Source organism: Diorhabda carinulata, chromosome 5 (genome assembly GCF_026250575.1).
Source record: "Diorhabda carinulata isolate Delta chromosome 5, icDioCari1.1, whole genome shotgun sequence".
Classification (NCBI taxonomy): Eukaryota; Metazoa; Arthropoda; class Insecta; order Coleoptera; family Chrysomelidae; genus Diorhabda; species Diorhabda carinulata.
The window spans coordinates 5,995,586-6,014,190 of NC_079464.1; the positions used below are offsets into that span (position 1 = coordinate 5,995,586).

The following is an 18,605-nucleotide window of genomic DNA, read 5'->3' on the forward strand; positions in this document are numbered from 1 at the left end:
ACGATGATTACAATTTAATGGTATTGTTGATTGAAATTATCAATTTTTAATTGTTAACTCATCTTGTATCACGGCTAAAATGTTAAAGAAATAAAAATTAAAACGATACGTGTTTTGTGAGAAAATAATGAGATATTAGTTTGTACATGTAAGTACTTAAAACCCGCACTAAAGACAAACCTTTTCTAAGAATTCGACAGGTATGCTTAGAAATTAAAATTGACCTTAGAGGATCAAAAATGTATCAGTTTATGAGCTTCAAGTACCTCGATGTCAATGTTACCAGTAGCAGAAACTCATCAGAAAAACTTAAGAGCTGAGTGACAAACGAAACTATAATATAGAGTTTTCTAAGTTGAAAAACTTGTAGAAACTAGCATATATCAATTAAGAGTAGAGTATGAATCTACGAAATTTATGTTAAACTTATCATGACGTAAGCTGATGAGAACAACCGTCGTTACTAACAATAACAGCAAGACGTTATTAGATGGGTCAATAATTAAAGAAGATTCTGGAGAAATCATGACACGAAATGATTCAATGGACAGGATTGTCAACGACTTTCTTGTAGCAACAGGAATGTATCCAAGTTCTCCACCAAGAAGATAATAAAACAGATGGACTTCAGGAATTAGACTTAGTTGTTATGGTTTAGGAAGCAACCTGAGAAGTAACGATATAAAATAAATCGAAGAAGTTATTAGTTGGGTTAATGGTGAAAGAAAAATCTGGAGAAATCATGACACGAAATGATTCAATAGACAGGATTGTCAACGATTTTCTTGTAGTAAGAAATGTAACCAAGTGGTCCACCAAGAAGATAATAAAACAGATGGACTTCAGGAATTAGACCTAGTTGTTATGGTTTATGAAATAACCAGGGAAGCAACGATATAAAATAAATCGAAGACGTTATTAGTTGGGTTAATGGTGAAAGAAAAATCTGGAGAAATCATGACACGAAATGATTCAATAAACAGGATTGTCAACGACTTTCTTGTAGCAACAGGAATGTATTCAAGTGCTCCACCAAGAAGATAATAAAACAGATGGGCTTCAGGAATTAGACCTAGTTGTTATAGTTTATGAAATAACCAGGGAAGCAACGATATAAAATAAATCGAAGACGTTATTAGTTGGGTCAATAATTAAAGAAGATTCTGGAGAAATCATGACACGAAATGATTCAATGGACAGGATTGTCAACGACTTTCTTGTAGCAACAGGAATGTATCCAAGTTCTCCACCAAGAAGATAATAAAACAGATGAACTTCAGGAATTAGACTTAGTTGTTATGGTTTAGGAAGCAACCTGAGAAGTAACGATATAAAATAAATCGAAGAAGTTATTAGTTGGGTTAATGGTGAAAGAAAAATCTGGAGAAATCATGACACGAAATGATTCAATAGACAGGATTGTCAACGATTTTCTTGTAGTAAGAAATGTAACCAAGTGGTCCACCAAGAAGATAATAAAACAGATGGACTTCAGGAATTAGACCTAGTTGTTATGGTTTATGAAATAACCAGGGAAGCAACGATATAAAATAAATCGAAGACGTTATTAGTTGGGTTAATGGTGAAAGAAAAATCTGGAGAAATCATGACACGAAATGATTCAATAAACAGGATTGTCAACGACTTTCTTGTAGCAACAGGAATGTATCCAAGTTCTCCACCAAGAAGATAATAAAACAGGTGGACTTCAGGAATTAGACCTAGTTGTTATGGTTTATGAAATAACCAGGGAAGCAACGATATAAAATAAATCGAAGACGTTATTAGTTGGGTTAATGGTGAAAGAAAAATCTGGAGAAATCATGACACGAAATGATTCAATAAACAGGATTGTCAACGACTTTCTTGTAGCAACAGGAATGTATCCAAGTACTCCACCAAGCAGATAATAAAACAGATGGACTTCAGGAATTAGACTTAGTTGTTATGGTTTAGGAAGCAACCTGAGAAGTAACGATATAAATTAAATCGAAGAAGTTATTAGTTGGGTCAATGGTGAAAGAAAAGTCTGGAGAAATCATGACACGAAATAATTCAATAGACAGGATTGTAAACGGTATTTTCTTGTAGTAAGGAATGTAACCAAGTGGTCCACCAAGAAGATAATAAAACAGGTGGACTTGTGGAATCAGATCTAGTTGTTGCTATGTCTCAAAAAAGGAAAAAGAAGTTTTCATCTTCATCGTCATATAGGAGATCAAAAGGCATCTGTCGGTGTTTCAGAAGCTGTGGTTGTGTATTGCAGGTCTTTCTCGATAGTTGATATAAGGCTTCCAGATTTTTTTAGTCTCTGTGTGTTCAATATTTATCTGTTTTACTCTAAAAATTCCGCATATAACTCTTAGGTATCAGTTGATAAGTCCCTGAATTATCTGGAACAACTTCCTGATATATTTCCAAGTTTTGGCCCCTATTATAAACTAATTCTGTCTGTTTAAGTAGTAGTTATTCCAAGAATTATCCATAAATGAAACTTCCATTGCCATCCATTGTTGATACATGATGGTGTTTTGTAATTCATAGCTCGAAATGTTTTAAAACTATAATATGTCATAGCTGTGTTATTAATGTGAATATTTTTTGGGAATTCGAATGGTCGCTATTTGGAAAAATTCCAAATTTATAAGCGTGAAAACTTCATATGAATATGAATAAATGTAGCTCTAAAATAAACATTTGACATTTTGTTTAGTAGTAGAGATTTCAATCGATTGAAACCTTTAGCTTTCACATGTATCTCTCCAATCGAAATTAATGACACCGTTTATAAGCGGAACAATTCTCAAATTCAGAGTTCCAGTTGTAAAAAAATCTATATCTACATCCATTCGTTTCAAATATACTTACTTATGAATTTTTTTATGATTATACCTACAGAATCGATCACAAGAATACCTAATATCCAAAGGGTGGTTCAGGTGATTCACATAATAATTAATTATGTAGTATTCTCAAAATTAATGGATAATTTGCAATGTACCATCAAACCCTAATCATTTGTCAAGGAGTTCACCAATCAATGAAATTATTAACTAGTGTTAAGATGAATATCACTATATACCTATACAATATCCATATTATCCCTTGGATCTACTACTCTATTGCTTCATTTCAAAATGTCTTTGACTATTTTTTTAAGAGATTACCACATATAGTAATGAAATTAATATCAGTAATGAAATTAACGACAAAGAGATAGATTAATAAATTATGAAACCACTTAATATGATCCCAATGAACATAGAAGGCTTATCATATGCAGAAGACGTTATAGTTGTTGAAAAAAATCACACTAAATTATTGTAGTACTAACCAAAATTTGGACGGAATAGAAAGAAAAGCTTCAAGTGGAAATTAACATAGAAAAACGAGATAAAAGTCAGATATTATAAGAAAAGCAACAAATATATATTGAGTTTAGGATAGAACGGTATTCAATAAAGAGGAAATAAGAAAGAAAATAAAAAGGAATTGAAATTGAGGTAGATAACTAACAATAAAATAGAAAGTTCAGTAAACACAATCGATATGAAGTAACTACGACAAAATGAATAGAAAAATCTTAAGCTGGTTTGGACATTTAACAAGGATGCAACTAGATAGATTAACAAATCGAATATGTAAATCAGAAACTAAGAAAAAGGAGGAAGGACAGACCAGGAAAAACATGAAACGACAAATAGCAGATATATGAAAACAAAGGCAGCAGACAATAAATCAAATGATAATTTCTGGCAGAAGGCAGGAAAAGATGAAGGAAATGGGCAAATGGATAATAAATAGAGGCCCTGGACAGGGGAAAAAGGAAAAACAAGGAGGGAAAATTACAAATTCTATTAAAATGTTATGTCTACTTCCCTCAATTTTCACGTGATAATTTTCAGATACCTATTAGAAGATAGTTCAGTCAATACTTCTTCATAGTTTTATCTAATCTATCCTCAAAATTTCTAAGTGGTTCAGACTTCGGATTCGATGAAATGTACAGCTTTTCAAAAATTTCTACTAACACGTAATGGAGAAGTTCCGATAATAATATAGTAGGAGCAAATATTATATAAATTTCGATATAAGTTCTAGTTGTCTAATAATAGACTTCCAAAGTTTGCTTTTTGTACTTCACTGTAGATTCTCCATTAGATCCTGAACACCTTATATATGTTGATAATTTGAAATAATGATCCCTGTACTCTGTTATTTGGTTTTTAGACTTGGATATAAAAAGTTATTGCACTGCATTCTTAACATCTCCTTTGGATTCAAATTTTGTCTCACACAAAAATGTCGCCATGGATCTGAATAAATAGTAATCTGACAATGCAATATCCGAACTAAATAGGTACTGGATGCTCTAGGAATTCAATACCACCAAGTTCTTCGATCCAATTTCACGTAACACATACATTTAGGTACATCAGATGTCCACTATATACCTTCGCATTCATAGTTCGATCATATGGAATGATTTCGATGGACCCTAAACCTTTATAATTCCACCAGACACACATGACTTTCCGCTAGAGTTGATCTCTCTTTGCAACGAACTCCTTTGTCCAACCACAGATTTCCTATGTTAGGTTGATTTAAACTAATAAAATCATCATTTGGTAAGGAAAGGAGCTGCGTGAATAGCGATGCTTTTCGGAATCTGGTGCTAGGTGTTTGTTTTTTATCCCTTGTAACCTCAATATCGAAAGCGGGTGAACAACTTGAGCGCGAACTATCTTCAAATGTCAAATCTCCACTATGGAAACGATTAGACCAACAAGATCAGTCGTGGAAGATGATAAAACATTTCCAATTTTTTTATTATCGGGAAGAATCAGAAGTCATATGTTGCCAAATCTGGTGTGTAAGATTGCTAGAATCAAGAGTGATGTAAAATACGCTGTGTTGTTATGAAGAAAATATTTTGAGTTCGAAAAACGACTGACTCATTTCTACTTTTAAAGTGTAAATATCACAGTCTTCAAAGCTTCTAAAATATAACCATAGACATATTTCGATATTTTCGGCACTTTTCCACTTAAAACTAATTTCTTTGTTCTAGATCTGTATCATTGTTTATATTTTAGCTTCAAAATTGGAATGGGTGTAATAAATAAGAAATAAAGATTGTTTTTCCATCATAACTGATAGAAATAACTCCCTAACTTGGGACCTAAAAACTAGACCATGAAGAAAATAAGGTTTTAATTCACTATCAGCAGCTTGAGACTCATTTGTATAATGTTTAGTTTCGATTTCGCATTGTTTGAAGATTCTGTATACTCCCAAATAATTTCTTTTCTTACAACACATCAAAAACTACTGTATTTTATTAACAAGAAATTTTACAAATTCTGCCAATAATTTTGAATCTTACTCCTAATTCTAGTTTTCTGGCACGAAATCCGGCCCTCAACTTTCCCGGCGTATCCAGGAATTTCTTTGGTCAAAACGGGGCCCTACCTCTTACGTGTGAAGAACATGACGCCGAATTACTCACTCCAATCATAACTGGAACGTGGATGCCTGAGGCAGTCGGCGGTATGCAAGGCAAAAGTGTCGTTTTTGCCGAAACACAAATCATTCAAGAATCGATCACTATACCGGGCTCCGATTTGCACCTTCTCTACCAAAGCTGCCAAGCCACGGGATACTTAAGTGTCATCTACATGAAATTAACCGGACCAAAAATACCAAGTTCTTTAACGCATGTACATGTCAGGTAAGTTTAGTAAAATATAATATTTCCATCATTATATTCATCATTGAAATTTTTAGAGTTGAAGTAGAAGGTTCACTACATACGAAAACGTATGAAGCTGATCCAAATCTACTACATACGTTTGCATGGAACAAACGTAACGTCTACAAACAAAAAGTATATGGAATCGTGCAAGCGAAAGTTTCCATAGGATATCAACATAGTACTTGCTTAGAACCAGTATGGGAAACGCAAACAGTTGATATAAAAGGATTCGATGTCGATATATCAGACATAGGTGGTTGGGGATTGGATATCCATCACCATTACAATTTCCATGAAGGTAAAAAAGTTTTATTGGTACAGAAACTCTTGTCAAATCATAGCATTTGATACTTACTCACTTACGAAAAATTATGTCCGACAAGTAATGTTCATTTTGGGCAATACATTGTTGTAGCCTTTGACGGAAACTGGCCTTAATTTTTTGTAGCATGTCTACATCAATCTGGGTGACGTGTCGACGATTTGTGATCTTTAGGTCGCCCAAAATACGCGCTTTATTGTTATACACACGCGATTTCGAAAACCTCCACAGAAAAAAATCACATCTACTCAAGTCGGGAGACCGAGGGAACCAAGGAATGTCACCGAATCTGGAAAAGATCCTTTCCGGGAACAAATCCCCGAGAACAGCAATTGTTGCCCTCGCTGTGTGCGCTGAGGCCCCATCCTGCTGGAATATTAAATTTTGAAAATCAATTCCTCGCATTCGTAACTCGGGGATGAAAAATGTATTGAACATTGCAATGTAACTATCAGCTGTTACAGTTACTGCAGAGTAATTTTCTTAAAAAAATACGATCCAAGTAAACCAATTTTTCCTACAGTCACCTTTGGCCTATGAAGTGATCTATCGTGAAGCTGATTTGGGCTTCTTTCTGCCAAATACCGGAAATTTTGTTTGTTGACGAAGCCATTCAGATGAAAATGGGCTTCGTCACTAACAATATCAAATTTTCTTCAAAAACGGTAAGCATTTGTCGACAAAATTGTAATCGCTGCTGGGAATTTCGCTCTCTCAACTGCTGCACGACGGCAAAAACAAACCTATATATTAAAAAATGGAGATTTAGAATATGAAAGCGGAGATGAGAAGGATAAATTTTAATTAATGACCCAAGCTAGGGTGTTTAGAAGAGTATGTAATGAGAAAAAACATTATCAACCAACAAGAAAGAGATATGATTTAAAAGAGAGAGAGATAATTATTTGTCAAAAGATAAGCTTACAATTTTATATTAGATAATATGAAATAACGACTAAAACTAGAACTTTAGGTTCGTTAGAATATAAGACTTTGAATACCTGGGAATGACAAGTAAACGGGACGAATACGAATTGGAAGAATTCTACAAGAGATTGGCAAGAAGCAATTAAACAATTGGAGCTCTAGAAAATCTATTAATGTTCAAAGATATCTCAAGGATAGCGAAGCTAAGAAGTCACAAGACAGTTATACAAACTACGGTGTTGTGATATAGTGAATGTTGGGTCGTGGATAAGAGAAAGGAAAGAGGCTAAATGCATGGGGAAAGAAGAAAGGGATGCGAGTGGAACAAGATATGCGGATAGTTAAGGCTATATGGTCAGGCAGAGATCGGATAAAGTAGTAAAGACAAAAAGATTGCGTTGATTGCAGCATATAACCAGAATGGAGGAGAAAAGGTGAGTGGAAAGAGCCTTAACAAGTGAAGAAGACACAAAAAAAAGAAGAGGACGTCCACGTAGAAAGTAGCTAGATGCATCTAAGGAAGACTTACTAAAATTAGGGATAGCGACCTAGTGCAATGCAGCCGTGAACAAAAGAAGTTATAGAAAAGCAGTAGAGAGACATCAAGCCATGAACCTATAACGCCAGCTAATATAAAAAAAAATTTGGCTCGATAATAATTATAACACAATATTAATATCATACTAAATATTGAATTATGCCAGTAGACTGTAGATTGTAGAATTTTGTCATAGAATGATAAGATCTCTCAAGTAGAAATCCCCGGAACCTATTAAATGTATTTGTTACTCATAATTCTGAAGGTAGGTGATTGAATAATTTTTTGACATTGATGGTGATGGAGTTTTTCACTAAATAAGAGGGCGAGGGTATCGTTACATGAATATACAATTTTTTTCTTCTAGTAGGGTAACTCAGCTGAATTGTGAAAGTGTTTCGGACAGAATCTTTTCTATTTGTCATCAAGAAAATAATCTAGGCTTGGGAAAACGGACTCAGACATATGCGAGATAACATACAAGAGATTATTCAATGAAGTTCTGTATATCAGATCCTTGTAACATTATAGAAAAACGTACGGTTCAATAATTCAAGAAAACAATAATTTTGGTCCTTCTCAATAGACGACATTATATATATATTTATATATAGTAATACTCATTCAATTCTTATGAAAAGTAACTTACTCATTAAAAAATGACTCTGCTTTGATATTTGAGATTCCATAAGGTTACATTTCACTTTTTCAATTGTACAAAAGGAAAACTATATCCAGGTTTATCAACATTTCATATTTATATGGTGATGAGTGCTTAAATCAACATGATAACTAGAATTGGTTTGCTTAATTACATTCTGGAAACTTCTATCTTGAAGAAGGACCTCAATCAATCAATATCAAACAATACTGGAAGTATATTGTATGTCATGAGCTACGTGAATTTGACCAAACAGTCTTCGTCAACAACTGATACGTTGAAGCAGGCGATTGAAAACAAACAACCAGAATTGATCAATAGGAAAAGCGTTCTGAACACACTACACCAACACTAACAGTTACACTTTCTGACGTTTAAACAGTTTACTTTCAGTGTCTGAAGATGATAACTTGGATGTCGAAACGCGCGTCAGGTATAGTGGTGGTATGAACGATGTGTTCAGTAGGAATATCACCAACGGTTCCAGAAATTCCAACTTGGGAAAGACGTATTTCTGAGAAATTAGTTGAGTAGTTTCGAGTCAACCATCTTATAGCCCCGACTGATTTATCACCTTCATATTCTGCAAAATTCTCTTAATTATGCAAAGCTTCAGAAAAAAGTTACGAAAATCACTTCAATTGGTTCAGTTTTACGCTCTTAAATCTAGAAGTCGACATACAAAAATCATACAAAGATAAAGCCCCGATTATCGATATCCCACGCAGATGGATGACCTATGCGCGTACGATCTTCAAGCGTCATTCACTTTGAATCAACGCTGCGTCGTTTGATCATTAACTTTGTCATTTGCTCGATTGAATTTTACATTTATCGCACTCCATACTATTTATTATAAAAACGTACTGCGCCGTCAATGAAGAAAGAGAATTATTGGAAGGCAGTGAAACTATTGTACTTTCCATGGAATTAGAGAGTAGTATTACGTTTAAATTGATGCTTACGAATTCTCACATAATAAAACATTGAGTAGTTTATAAAACGTGAAAAAAGTATTGTACAACCAAATATTTTAGACCAAGAGGATGAAAAATGGAAAATGATTACCACCAAATTGAGAATTGCAAAAAAAACGTGAAAGTAGTATGACATTTACTTTCAAATCGATAATTGCTTAATTCTATATTTTCCTTTTATGTTCTGTTAATTTCATGTAGTTGAAACTATATAATCTCCAATTGTCAGGTATCTTACAAAAGGGAGACGGCTCCACTTTACATTTCAAACAATACCCTCGCATGGTACGAGTGATCATGGGAACAGGCCTCCAGAGAGCGCTGAATTGCCCGAGTCAATGCGGGGGTCCGGCCAAAGATGCAAAACTCTTAACACCGGGATCACTGGCGACCGGCCCTGACGGCAGTATCTACGTTGGAGATTTCAATTTGGTCAGGAGGATCACTCCCGAGGGCAATGTATATACGGTGTTGCAATTAAGGTAAGATGTATACGTTTTTGTACGCGATGACAGGTTTATGTAGTCACTAGGGAAGGAAGAGGTTAAGTTTAGGGATTAAATTCTTAGAGTCGCGTTTCGGAATAAAGACATAAACTATTATATGAGTTATTAATGAACATCGTGCGGGAGATTTTCATGAATAAATTAATATCGAAAAAGCTGAGCTTTTTAATGAATTTTAAATCACTGTAACTAGAAAATTTCCATCGGAATATTTGTACTGGGTCTTCTATATTTATTTATAGGGTGTTCTAATAAAAAGCAATATCTCTAAAAATTGAAAAAAAGTGAAATACGTCTACTTTGATTTCAAATGAGATACATGTTATCATATGACTTGTTTACGTATTTCTCTTCAAATTTAGTATAGATAACGTCTTCGCCTGATGAGAATAATTCTTCTAAAAGTAAAATTTAAAGAATGGGTAACAGGGATAGATCGCTATGTGTCATATCTGGTAAATACGGTGGGTAGTCAATCAGTTTATATTGTTCTGAAACAAAAGCACTTTCAGTGTTACAGTTACTTTTTTTACATCATGAAGCATTAATACGTAATCTATGAACACAATCGTATGACTGTTCCAATAAAGGATTGTCATCACTTTTCCCACCGATGAAATCATTTTTGCCTTTTCGGAGCAGATTCGCGCTTCGGGAGTGTAATAATGCAGTCCGAGCGCAATCGCACCCTTTTTTGAAGTCTTTGAATCATTACAAAATGTATTTCAAATATTAATATATGAATTTTTCGAAAAATCCTTTATCATAACTGGAGTTTCATTTCAGAATATGTATCTTCTAAAATTCGTATGATTTCTTATTCAGTTATCAATCAGCTAGCTTAAGAGGCACTCCAGTATCATTGTGAATATTTCGTAATAAAAAAAGGAAGTTCAGGAATGTTAACCATATTCCTAAACGCTATAAATATTTTTTACAGGGCTACACAGGTTGCGTATCAGTATTACTTAACAGTATCTCCTGCAGATGGACGACTTTATGTGTCAGACCCAGAGAAACATCAAATTTTAAAAGTTCTAATGTTGGAACCGGTGCAAGATCCTAGTATAAATAGCGAACCGGTGAGTACCTTATGAAAAGAAAATGCAATAAAGAATAATACGAAGGCTGCTACCAAAGTCTGAGATAGACAAATAAAAACAACGATTTATATATTGATATGACAAATAATTGATATAACAATTGTCGAAGTATTTTTTCCATTCCGATTGTGTGATTTGTGATTTGGTATAGAAAAACCTTGACCTTGCAATTTATTTTTGATCTGCGGAAATAAGAAATAATGGTTTTGACTGTTCAAAAACTTTTTTGTTTGAACTGATGTATAAGAACTCGCATTTTAATGGTGGAGAATGATTCGTCTTCTGCGATTAGTTTCCCTGATTTTTTTTTTTCGAACAAATCTTTTTGACAGACGAATGTTCATGAAATATTGAATATATGCGAGTGAAACGAATGCCCAAGTATGTCACAATATTCCGATCACAATCTTGCAATATCAATTCACACACAGCATTTATGTTTTCCTGTACAACAGCCAATTTTGGACGGCATTCGTGAAATTTATCCTGTAGCGAAGTGCAACCATAATTCCTCATATGGTCCGTTTTTTGTTATAAAATTTTCCTCTATTGTATTAACTTTTGGGTTACTTGGGTTTTTCTTTGTCCTCGTCGTCATCGTCGAAGTAGATGAATAGCATTTATGTACTAATGTTGTGTCATAGCTTTTTTCCATCACTCAGGAGACTAAGCTCGATATATTTAGAAATATGTAGAGTATTTAGCTGATAATCTTCTATATTGAGTGAATTATAACCAAGTAAGATAAGATGATGTATACATTCCGTCATAAAGAAGTCACTTTCTTGTCTTTCCAGTTCATTCTAACATTATATGAAAAAATTATGGAACGTATCGTCTGGCTTAATTCATTAGTTTTAGAAATAGTTTTAATTTGAGGATATAAAAGCAAAAGGTATCTCACTAAAGTTTTGTTCAAATTTCCAATCAATATATCAAAAACAAGTGAAGAAATTAACAGTAACTACTAGAAAACAAAAATAATATCAAGTGCGATACGTTATTTCGTTTAAAACATAAAATGTTGTCACCCAGTTGGTCTATGAATTATAAGTTGAAATAAAATTTTCTTCCTCACGTTTATTTGGTAGTAAACACATTTTTCAGTGAGTCTTTCTCTCATGTCGTTCAAATATTCTCATTAAAACATCTATTTCTCAGTATCCTCAAGTGTAACTAATTTTATTTTGCATTGTATGAAAATACATTTCGATAATCACATTTCCCTCTATAAAGAAAATTCCTTCTGAGCTGTTGCTATTAATTCAAACCCACCCATTCACTTCCTCTGATCAGCCCGGTGAATACAACATTAATATCGCATCACCAAAGTTAATTTTGATTACAAAAAAACTTTTATTTCTTCTATTTCTCATAAAATTCCAAACTAGGATCGGTATCATCCATAGCATATAGTCATAAAAGAAAGAATGGTCTGATTACCACTCATTTTTGGACTGCATTGTTTATACAATTTATATACAGCACCATTTTAAAAAATTTAATATTCAAGCAAATTTTACAAACCAAGAACTCATTTCGATTGGATGTGGCAATTTCTTAAGCCTTCTTCTATGTTACAGATTGTAGGTAATGGTGAAAGATGTATTCCAGGAGATGAATCAGCTTGTGGTGATGAAGGTCCTGCAAAAAATGCTAGATTAGCTCATCCGAAAGGTATAGCAATCGCAGTTGACGGTACCATGTATATTGCTGATGGTACAAACATAAGAGCAGTTGATCCTAAAGGTATCATCCACACTTTAATAGGAAATCATGGACATCACAACAGATGGACGCCTATTCCTTGTAAAGGAGCCGTCGAAGCGACACAGGTATGACATTATAATAAGTTCGGTGATTACACTCCCTAATCACAGATCTTGTAAACATATGGAAAATTTGCAAGAAATCTTCTAATAGTTTGGAGTTCAAAATCCGTTACGCTTCTTTGGATATCAGAAATGTCATGAATCATATTCATTTTAAACTAGTTTGAGGCGTGTGATAGGGAGAAACATGGAGATTGAAATCTAATATATAAGACGGATGCACAATTTGTTGACTACTGCCTTATTGGTTAAGTGATGGCGAGAATTACCATGAACCGAAAAACCATTAACCTTCCAGCTTAATTGTATCAGAGGTGGCTTTTGATAGTTATTAGTTTGGCATCCAGCTTTTTGTACGTATTTCAATTTATATACGTTATTTTAGGTTCAACTTCAATGGCCGACAGGTCTTGCTCTCAGTCCATTAGACGGTTCGTTACATTTTATCGATGACAGATTAATTTTTAAACTAACAGTGGATTTGAAAGTGAAGGTAGTAGCAGGAACACCATTACATTGTCATCGAGAAGATAACAGTACTAAATTAACAGAAAACGTATTGGGAAGTGTTTTAGCATTAGCATTTGCTCCCAATGGAGATATTTACATCGCAGAATCTGATACGCATAGTGTTTATTATATAAGACTCATAGATACTGCAGGTAAATAACGAAATATTTTTTTAAATAAAAACCACTCTGTATATCAACATTTTTTTCAGGTAAAATAACTCATTTCGCTGGAAAAATTCCCGAAAAACCTAAAAAGAATTGCGACTGTGCTCTGAATATAACAACAGCTAATCCTTTGGGAAGATCTCAAGACGTTCCGCCATGTTTATGTGCAAACGCCGAAGAGACGACTAGCAATGCTGAAACTCTGTTGTCGTCTAATGCCCGTTTCCAAGCAATTTCCGCTTTAGCTGTTTCTCCTGGAGGAGTTCTGTATGTAGCCGATCAAGGATCATTACACATATTGTCTCTGGAACATTATCTTCCAGCGCATGATGAAAACGGGGAATTTAGGATCCCATATCCTGCAGGTATGTCTCGATTTAATGAGTAATTCAACCAAAGATCTATATTAGTACCACGGAATGTTGAATAGTTATAATTATATCATGAGATACGTGAGTTTATTTATCTAACTATTGATATGGGGTGTTTAAAAATTGACATCCCGAATATTAATCAAATTAAATGCGATTTATTTGGAATAATTTTATGAATATATATTTGTATTTTATAACAATAGATTATAAAGAAATATACGCGCTCTCTAGAATAAACTAGTACGGTCTAGTCTAAACCAATTTAACAGTCGAAAGTAATTGAGCAAACAAGTACATGTGGGAGTTAGATTTGTAATTTTAAATGCATTTTGTGTCTAGTTCCTAGCCGTGTGTAACGTATTTAGTTAATAACTGCAGCTTAAATTTAAAAGTTTACATATTAAACCACATTAGGTTTTCTTCTTTTTCAATTTGGATGAACCTAGTTAAGTCGACAAGCTATAATCATAAACAATGAAGAGAAAACAAATTTGACAAAGTGAACGTGAAAAGTCTTGTCATTATTATGTGTTATCAATGAAGTTTGGTTAGGTTAAGTTAGGTTAGATTAGATTAGGTTAGGCTAGGCTAGGTTCAGAAAAAAGAGCAGAGGGAAAGGACCATAGAAGAATGGCAGAGGGAATGGGAAAGCACAATGGACAAATGTGCTGATCCCGTAACTCAAATAATGGGTACACTGCAAGCACAGGCAGATAAATTCTTGGTTTTCCCAATGCTTGACAGGACATGGATCTTTTAACTGTTTACAAAGAATCGGGAAAAGAGACAGAAATGATTGTAGCGCATGTAATAGGGAGGATAACATGAGACACTCTATTTTTGAATGTAGCAGATTTTACAAAAAAAAAGTATACTTAGGGATAGATATTGGGGACACTTGCACAGAAGAGAATGTAATAGGTAAAATGGTGGAGAGCGAGGCAAATTATCGTAAGATTTTAAAGTATATTACTGAAATTGTAAGAAACTGACGAAAACTAGCAAGACAAGGAGGTGGAATGGAATGGCTTAGGGCATTTTGTTCTCCTACACGTGCATAAATCCATTTCAACCACCTCCCAAAAAAAATACTAGGTTAGGTTAATTTAGGCAATGATACTCTGCAATTGCTGCTGCTGCTGATATGATTATCGCTATAATTAAAAAACACTTATTATTTATTATAGTATGATTGTTTGTATTACCAATTATCCTTAGCTTTTAACGACGAATCATTATTTTTTAATAGAATTAATTTTTTATGCAGTTCATCTATTTATTTTGACTCTAGATATACTAGACTAGGCCGTATTAGTTTATTAGGGAGTGTGCGTATTCATATCAGGATCAACTAGTTTAGACAAGGTAAAACTGGTTTATCCTATCGAACTAAGGATAAATTAGCTTGGACTATCGCGTATATGAATAACTAAGCCTAGGCGAAACTAGTTCGTCCTGAAATGAGGTTTGGCCGGTAAGATATATAATAAGCCTGACACACCCGCGAAACTTTAGCTTCTAAAAGAATGTAATATGTAATTCTTTAGAAAAACTGGAAAGAAATATTAAAAATTTTCAGCTGGTGAAGTGTACGTATTCAATCGATACGGTCAACACGTTGCAACGAAGGACCTCGCTTCGGATAAAACGAGATATACATTCCTATATTCTAAAAATACAAGCTTCGGTAAACTATCTACTGTAACAGATAGCTCGGGTAATAAAATTCAATTCTTAAGAGACTACAGTAACGCCGTTAGTTCTATTGAAAACACTCAAGATCACAAATCTGAACTTAAGATTTCTGGAGTTGGTTATTTGGTTAAATTGAGCGAAAAAGGTAGAGCTGATATCGAACTGGATTATGATATGAATACGGGATTGCTTTCCAGTCGCTCTAGGGTGAGTAAAATAAATTACATTCTACAAATTGTACTATGAAAATCGATTACTTCGAAGTATTTTCACGATTAATACTTTCTTTTGTTTTTTATCTTATTTCGACTGATTTTTTTCAACTTCTGAATATTTTTATTGCGATTTCGCTAATTTCTTTCCATCTTTTGTTTTTGTATCATATTCGGAAAACTTCATAATCAGAAAAAAATTCTTCCTACATAAAAAAGGCAAACGTTTCTCAACAGAGAGGCAGGACCAGCGAAGCATGTAAAACAGTCCGCGAATTGTTTCAAATTTCAAAGGTGTGTGGTCCTCTTACAAAAACGCGGCCGTATAGGAAGAAATCCAGAATGTCAGTCATACCACTCAACGAATCCTATCCATTCTCCAAAATGAACATAACGCGTAGTGCACCGAAGCTCCATCCTGCATGAAATGAAAGATGTTCGCGAGGTTTGGATCGTTGTCCATTTGCCCACGTAAATCTTTTTACGTATTTACTTCCATGATACCTGTCCACACACACACACACACACACATCTTAGGCAGATTCAATTCTTCTTTAATTGAGATGTAACGGTTCTGTTCGTTCCAGTATACGCAATTATATCGATTGACCGTACTGTTCAGTTTGAAAGTTGCTTCATCCGATTATAAAATGGAATGTTGAATCCGAGGTACCATTCGAAAAATTTCAAAATGATTCTCTTTAATGCGTGAAGGCAACGCGGACGGTAAATTCGATAGTGCACGCGTTTGAACGATAATCGTGAAGAACGATCAGATAATTGAAGTTCTTCCATTAGCCGCACTGCAGATGGGTTCGGCTTCTCAACTAACACCAGCGCCACTATTTCCTTATTCTCGTTAGTTGTTACAGATACCGATCGTCCAGAACACGGCGCGTCGGCAACACAGCCCGTTTTTAAGAATTATTCATTCTGAAACGCGGCTATTCAGCGAGCACATGTTATCACGACACAGACACATGCTTCGCCAAGTCGAGCCAAACTGATTCTTAATGAAATGAGAATTATAAATATTCTCCGTTATTGATTTACCATATTTTCTTCAAAAGTTTGTGCCATTGATCTTTAAAAACGTCTTCACGTAGCTTTGTCGTACAATCAACTAACCATAATTAGTATTCCCATTTTGCTTTATTAACAATTTTCTAAATATGCTTTGAACCAAATTAAAATTTTAGTATATGTGCTTAGAGAAACTGAACAATATAGTTTTGTATCGATTTTTAGGGAAGTGAAACCGTTATGTACAATTACGATTGGTTGGGTAGAAGTACAGGAGTTATCCTTCCTAGTGGAGAAACATTCCAGTTAACCTCTAAAATTTCAGACAATGGAAACTTGGAAATATTCGTTAGCAAACCAACAAACGTCCTAAGTATCAGTGGGAAAGTTCACAAACACGTTTTGAACATTGACAGTATGTTTTTGATGAAAAAAAATATATATTATTATTAATTAAACTCAATTTTTAGGAAAAGAAGTTACCGAAATAGTAACTTTAAACAACTCCACAGTAGCTGTTAAATCGGCTTATGAAGGTTCGTTAAAAGTATGCGCAATAGCACGTCATCCTCTATTGGAAGCTTCCTTACCAGTCGAAGCTGAACTACTTCCCGTTTGGTCTGAACAAACCACCACGTTCGGCGATAACATCCATAATGTGATGAAAACATCGTTTAGCCTAGTAGGAGATGTGAGAAATCCGCAACAAACTTTATATAGAGAAATTTTCGTTAACCACACTAAGATATTAGGCATTGAATTCGATCAGTTCACCAGTAAAGAAACTTTCTTTGACGTAGATAAACTTCCTCTTCTAACAATAAGTTACGATCCAGCGGGATTACCTCTCTTATACACCCCTTACAACGGTGGAGATGTTTTAAATATTACCTACGATCACTTTAATCGAATAGATAGTTGGAAATGGGGAGTATCTGAATTGAAATATAATTACGATCGCCATGGGTTACTATCTGAAGTCACAAGTCCGTTAGACGGTACCCAGATATTCGCCTACGACGATACCAATATGTTATCAAAAATAACTTTGGCAAGTCAAAGAAGTTTTTCGTTGAGTTACGATGATAACGGAGGTCTTAGACACGTTACTTTACCTAGCGGTACCAAACATTCTTTCAGTTTACAACCTACCTTAGGTTTCTTACGAGCTACTTACACACCACCAGGAAGTAACAAGTCGTATCTACAACATTTTTCTAATTCCGGTAGACTTTTACAAACTGTATTCCCCGGTGAAGGAGCTAGAATAGTTTATAGATACTTCGATAATGGTAAACTAAAAGAAGTCGTTCATGGTGACGGGAAAACTGTTTATCATTATTCTGAAACTTCTGGTTTACCTAGTCAGGTAAATCACGTCGAAGCCGATATCGAATATAGATGGGATTATCAATATACAGGCGGTCTACTAATGGAAGAACGTATAGATTTCGGTGCCAAAACTGGTTTGAGCAACGCCAAATTTACCTACGATTACGATAACAATTATAGACTCGTTACTGCTCAAGGTAGAATTGGTGGACAAAATTTACCTTTACATAATTTAGGTTATAACTATAAGACTGGTTCTCTAGAAATGATCGGACCTTTCAAAATCATTAAGCTGAAAATAAACGAAACCAACGTGTACGATGGCACAGCGCTATTTTCCAGTACCATCAATTCAAGATTCCTGGAAACCAAGCTCGCTTTAACTATTCACGGAATGGAAGTTTTTAGAATGGAGTTTAGTCACGATATTCATGGGTAAGTCGTTGGTAATTCAAATTCAATGTTATCGTTATTGGAGCGTTTTAAGGACGATATCGTGAAAAATCGACCGCATTTGAAGAAGGAAAGTGTTGTTTCAAGACAATACATCCACTTTATCCTTAAGATACGATAAAGTAGTGCCGAAACTTAAACCTATTTTGGGACTAAAGACATTTGCTTATATGAGTATTTAAATTGGACTTACGATTCTCGTGATTAATAATCAGCAG

General features: G+C 34.3%; 1 protein-coding gene across 5 annotated transcripts in view; it reads left to right on the top strand.

The window, feature by feature from the left end:
- Positions 1 to 18,605, top strand: part of LOC130893827 (teneurin-a) — a 572,912-nt gene that overhangs the window by 534,255 nt on the left and 20,052 nt on the right. For all 5 annotated transcript variants that reach the window (XM_057800233.1, XM_057800234.1, XM_057800235.1 and 2 more), the window contains 10 exons: positions 5,399 to 5,731; positions 5,788 to 6,053; positions 9,410 to 9,662; positions 10,627 to 10,768; positions 12,373 to 12,624; positions 13,007 to 13,283; positions 13,343 to 13,663; positions 15,252 to 15,574; positions 16,828 to 17,017; positions 17,073 to 18,369. In XM_057800233.1, the coding sequence (XP_057656216.1) occupies positions 5,399 to 5,731; positions 5,788 to 6,053; positions 9,410 to 9,662; positions 10,627 to 10,768; positions 12,373 to 12,624; positions 13,007 to 13,283; positions 13,343 to 13,663; positions 15,252 to 15,574; positions 16,828 to 17,017; positions 17,073 to 18,369 (3,654 nt within the window). The remainder of the gene's footprint in view (positions 1 to 5,398; positions 5,732 to 5,787; positions 6,054 to 9,409; positions 9,663 to 10,626; positions 10,769 to 12,372; positions 12,625 to 13,006; positions 13,284 to 13,342; positions 13,664 to 15,251; positions 15,575 to 16,827; positions 17,018 to 17,072; positions 18,370 to 18,605) is intronic.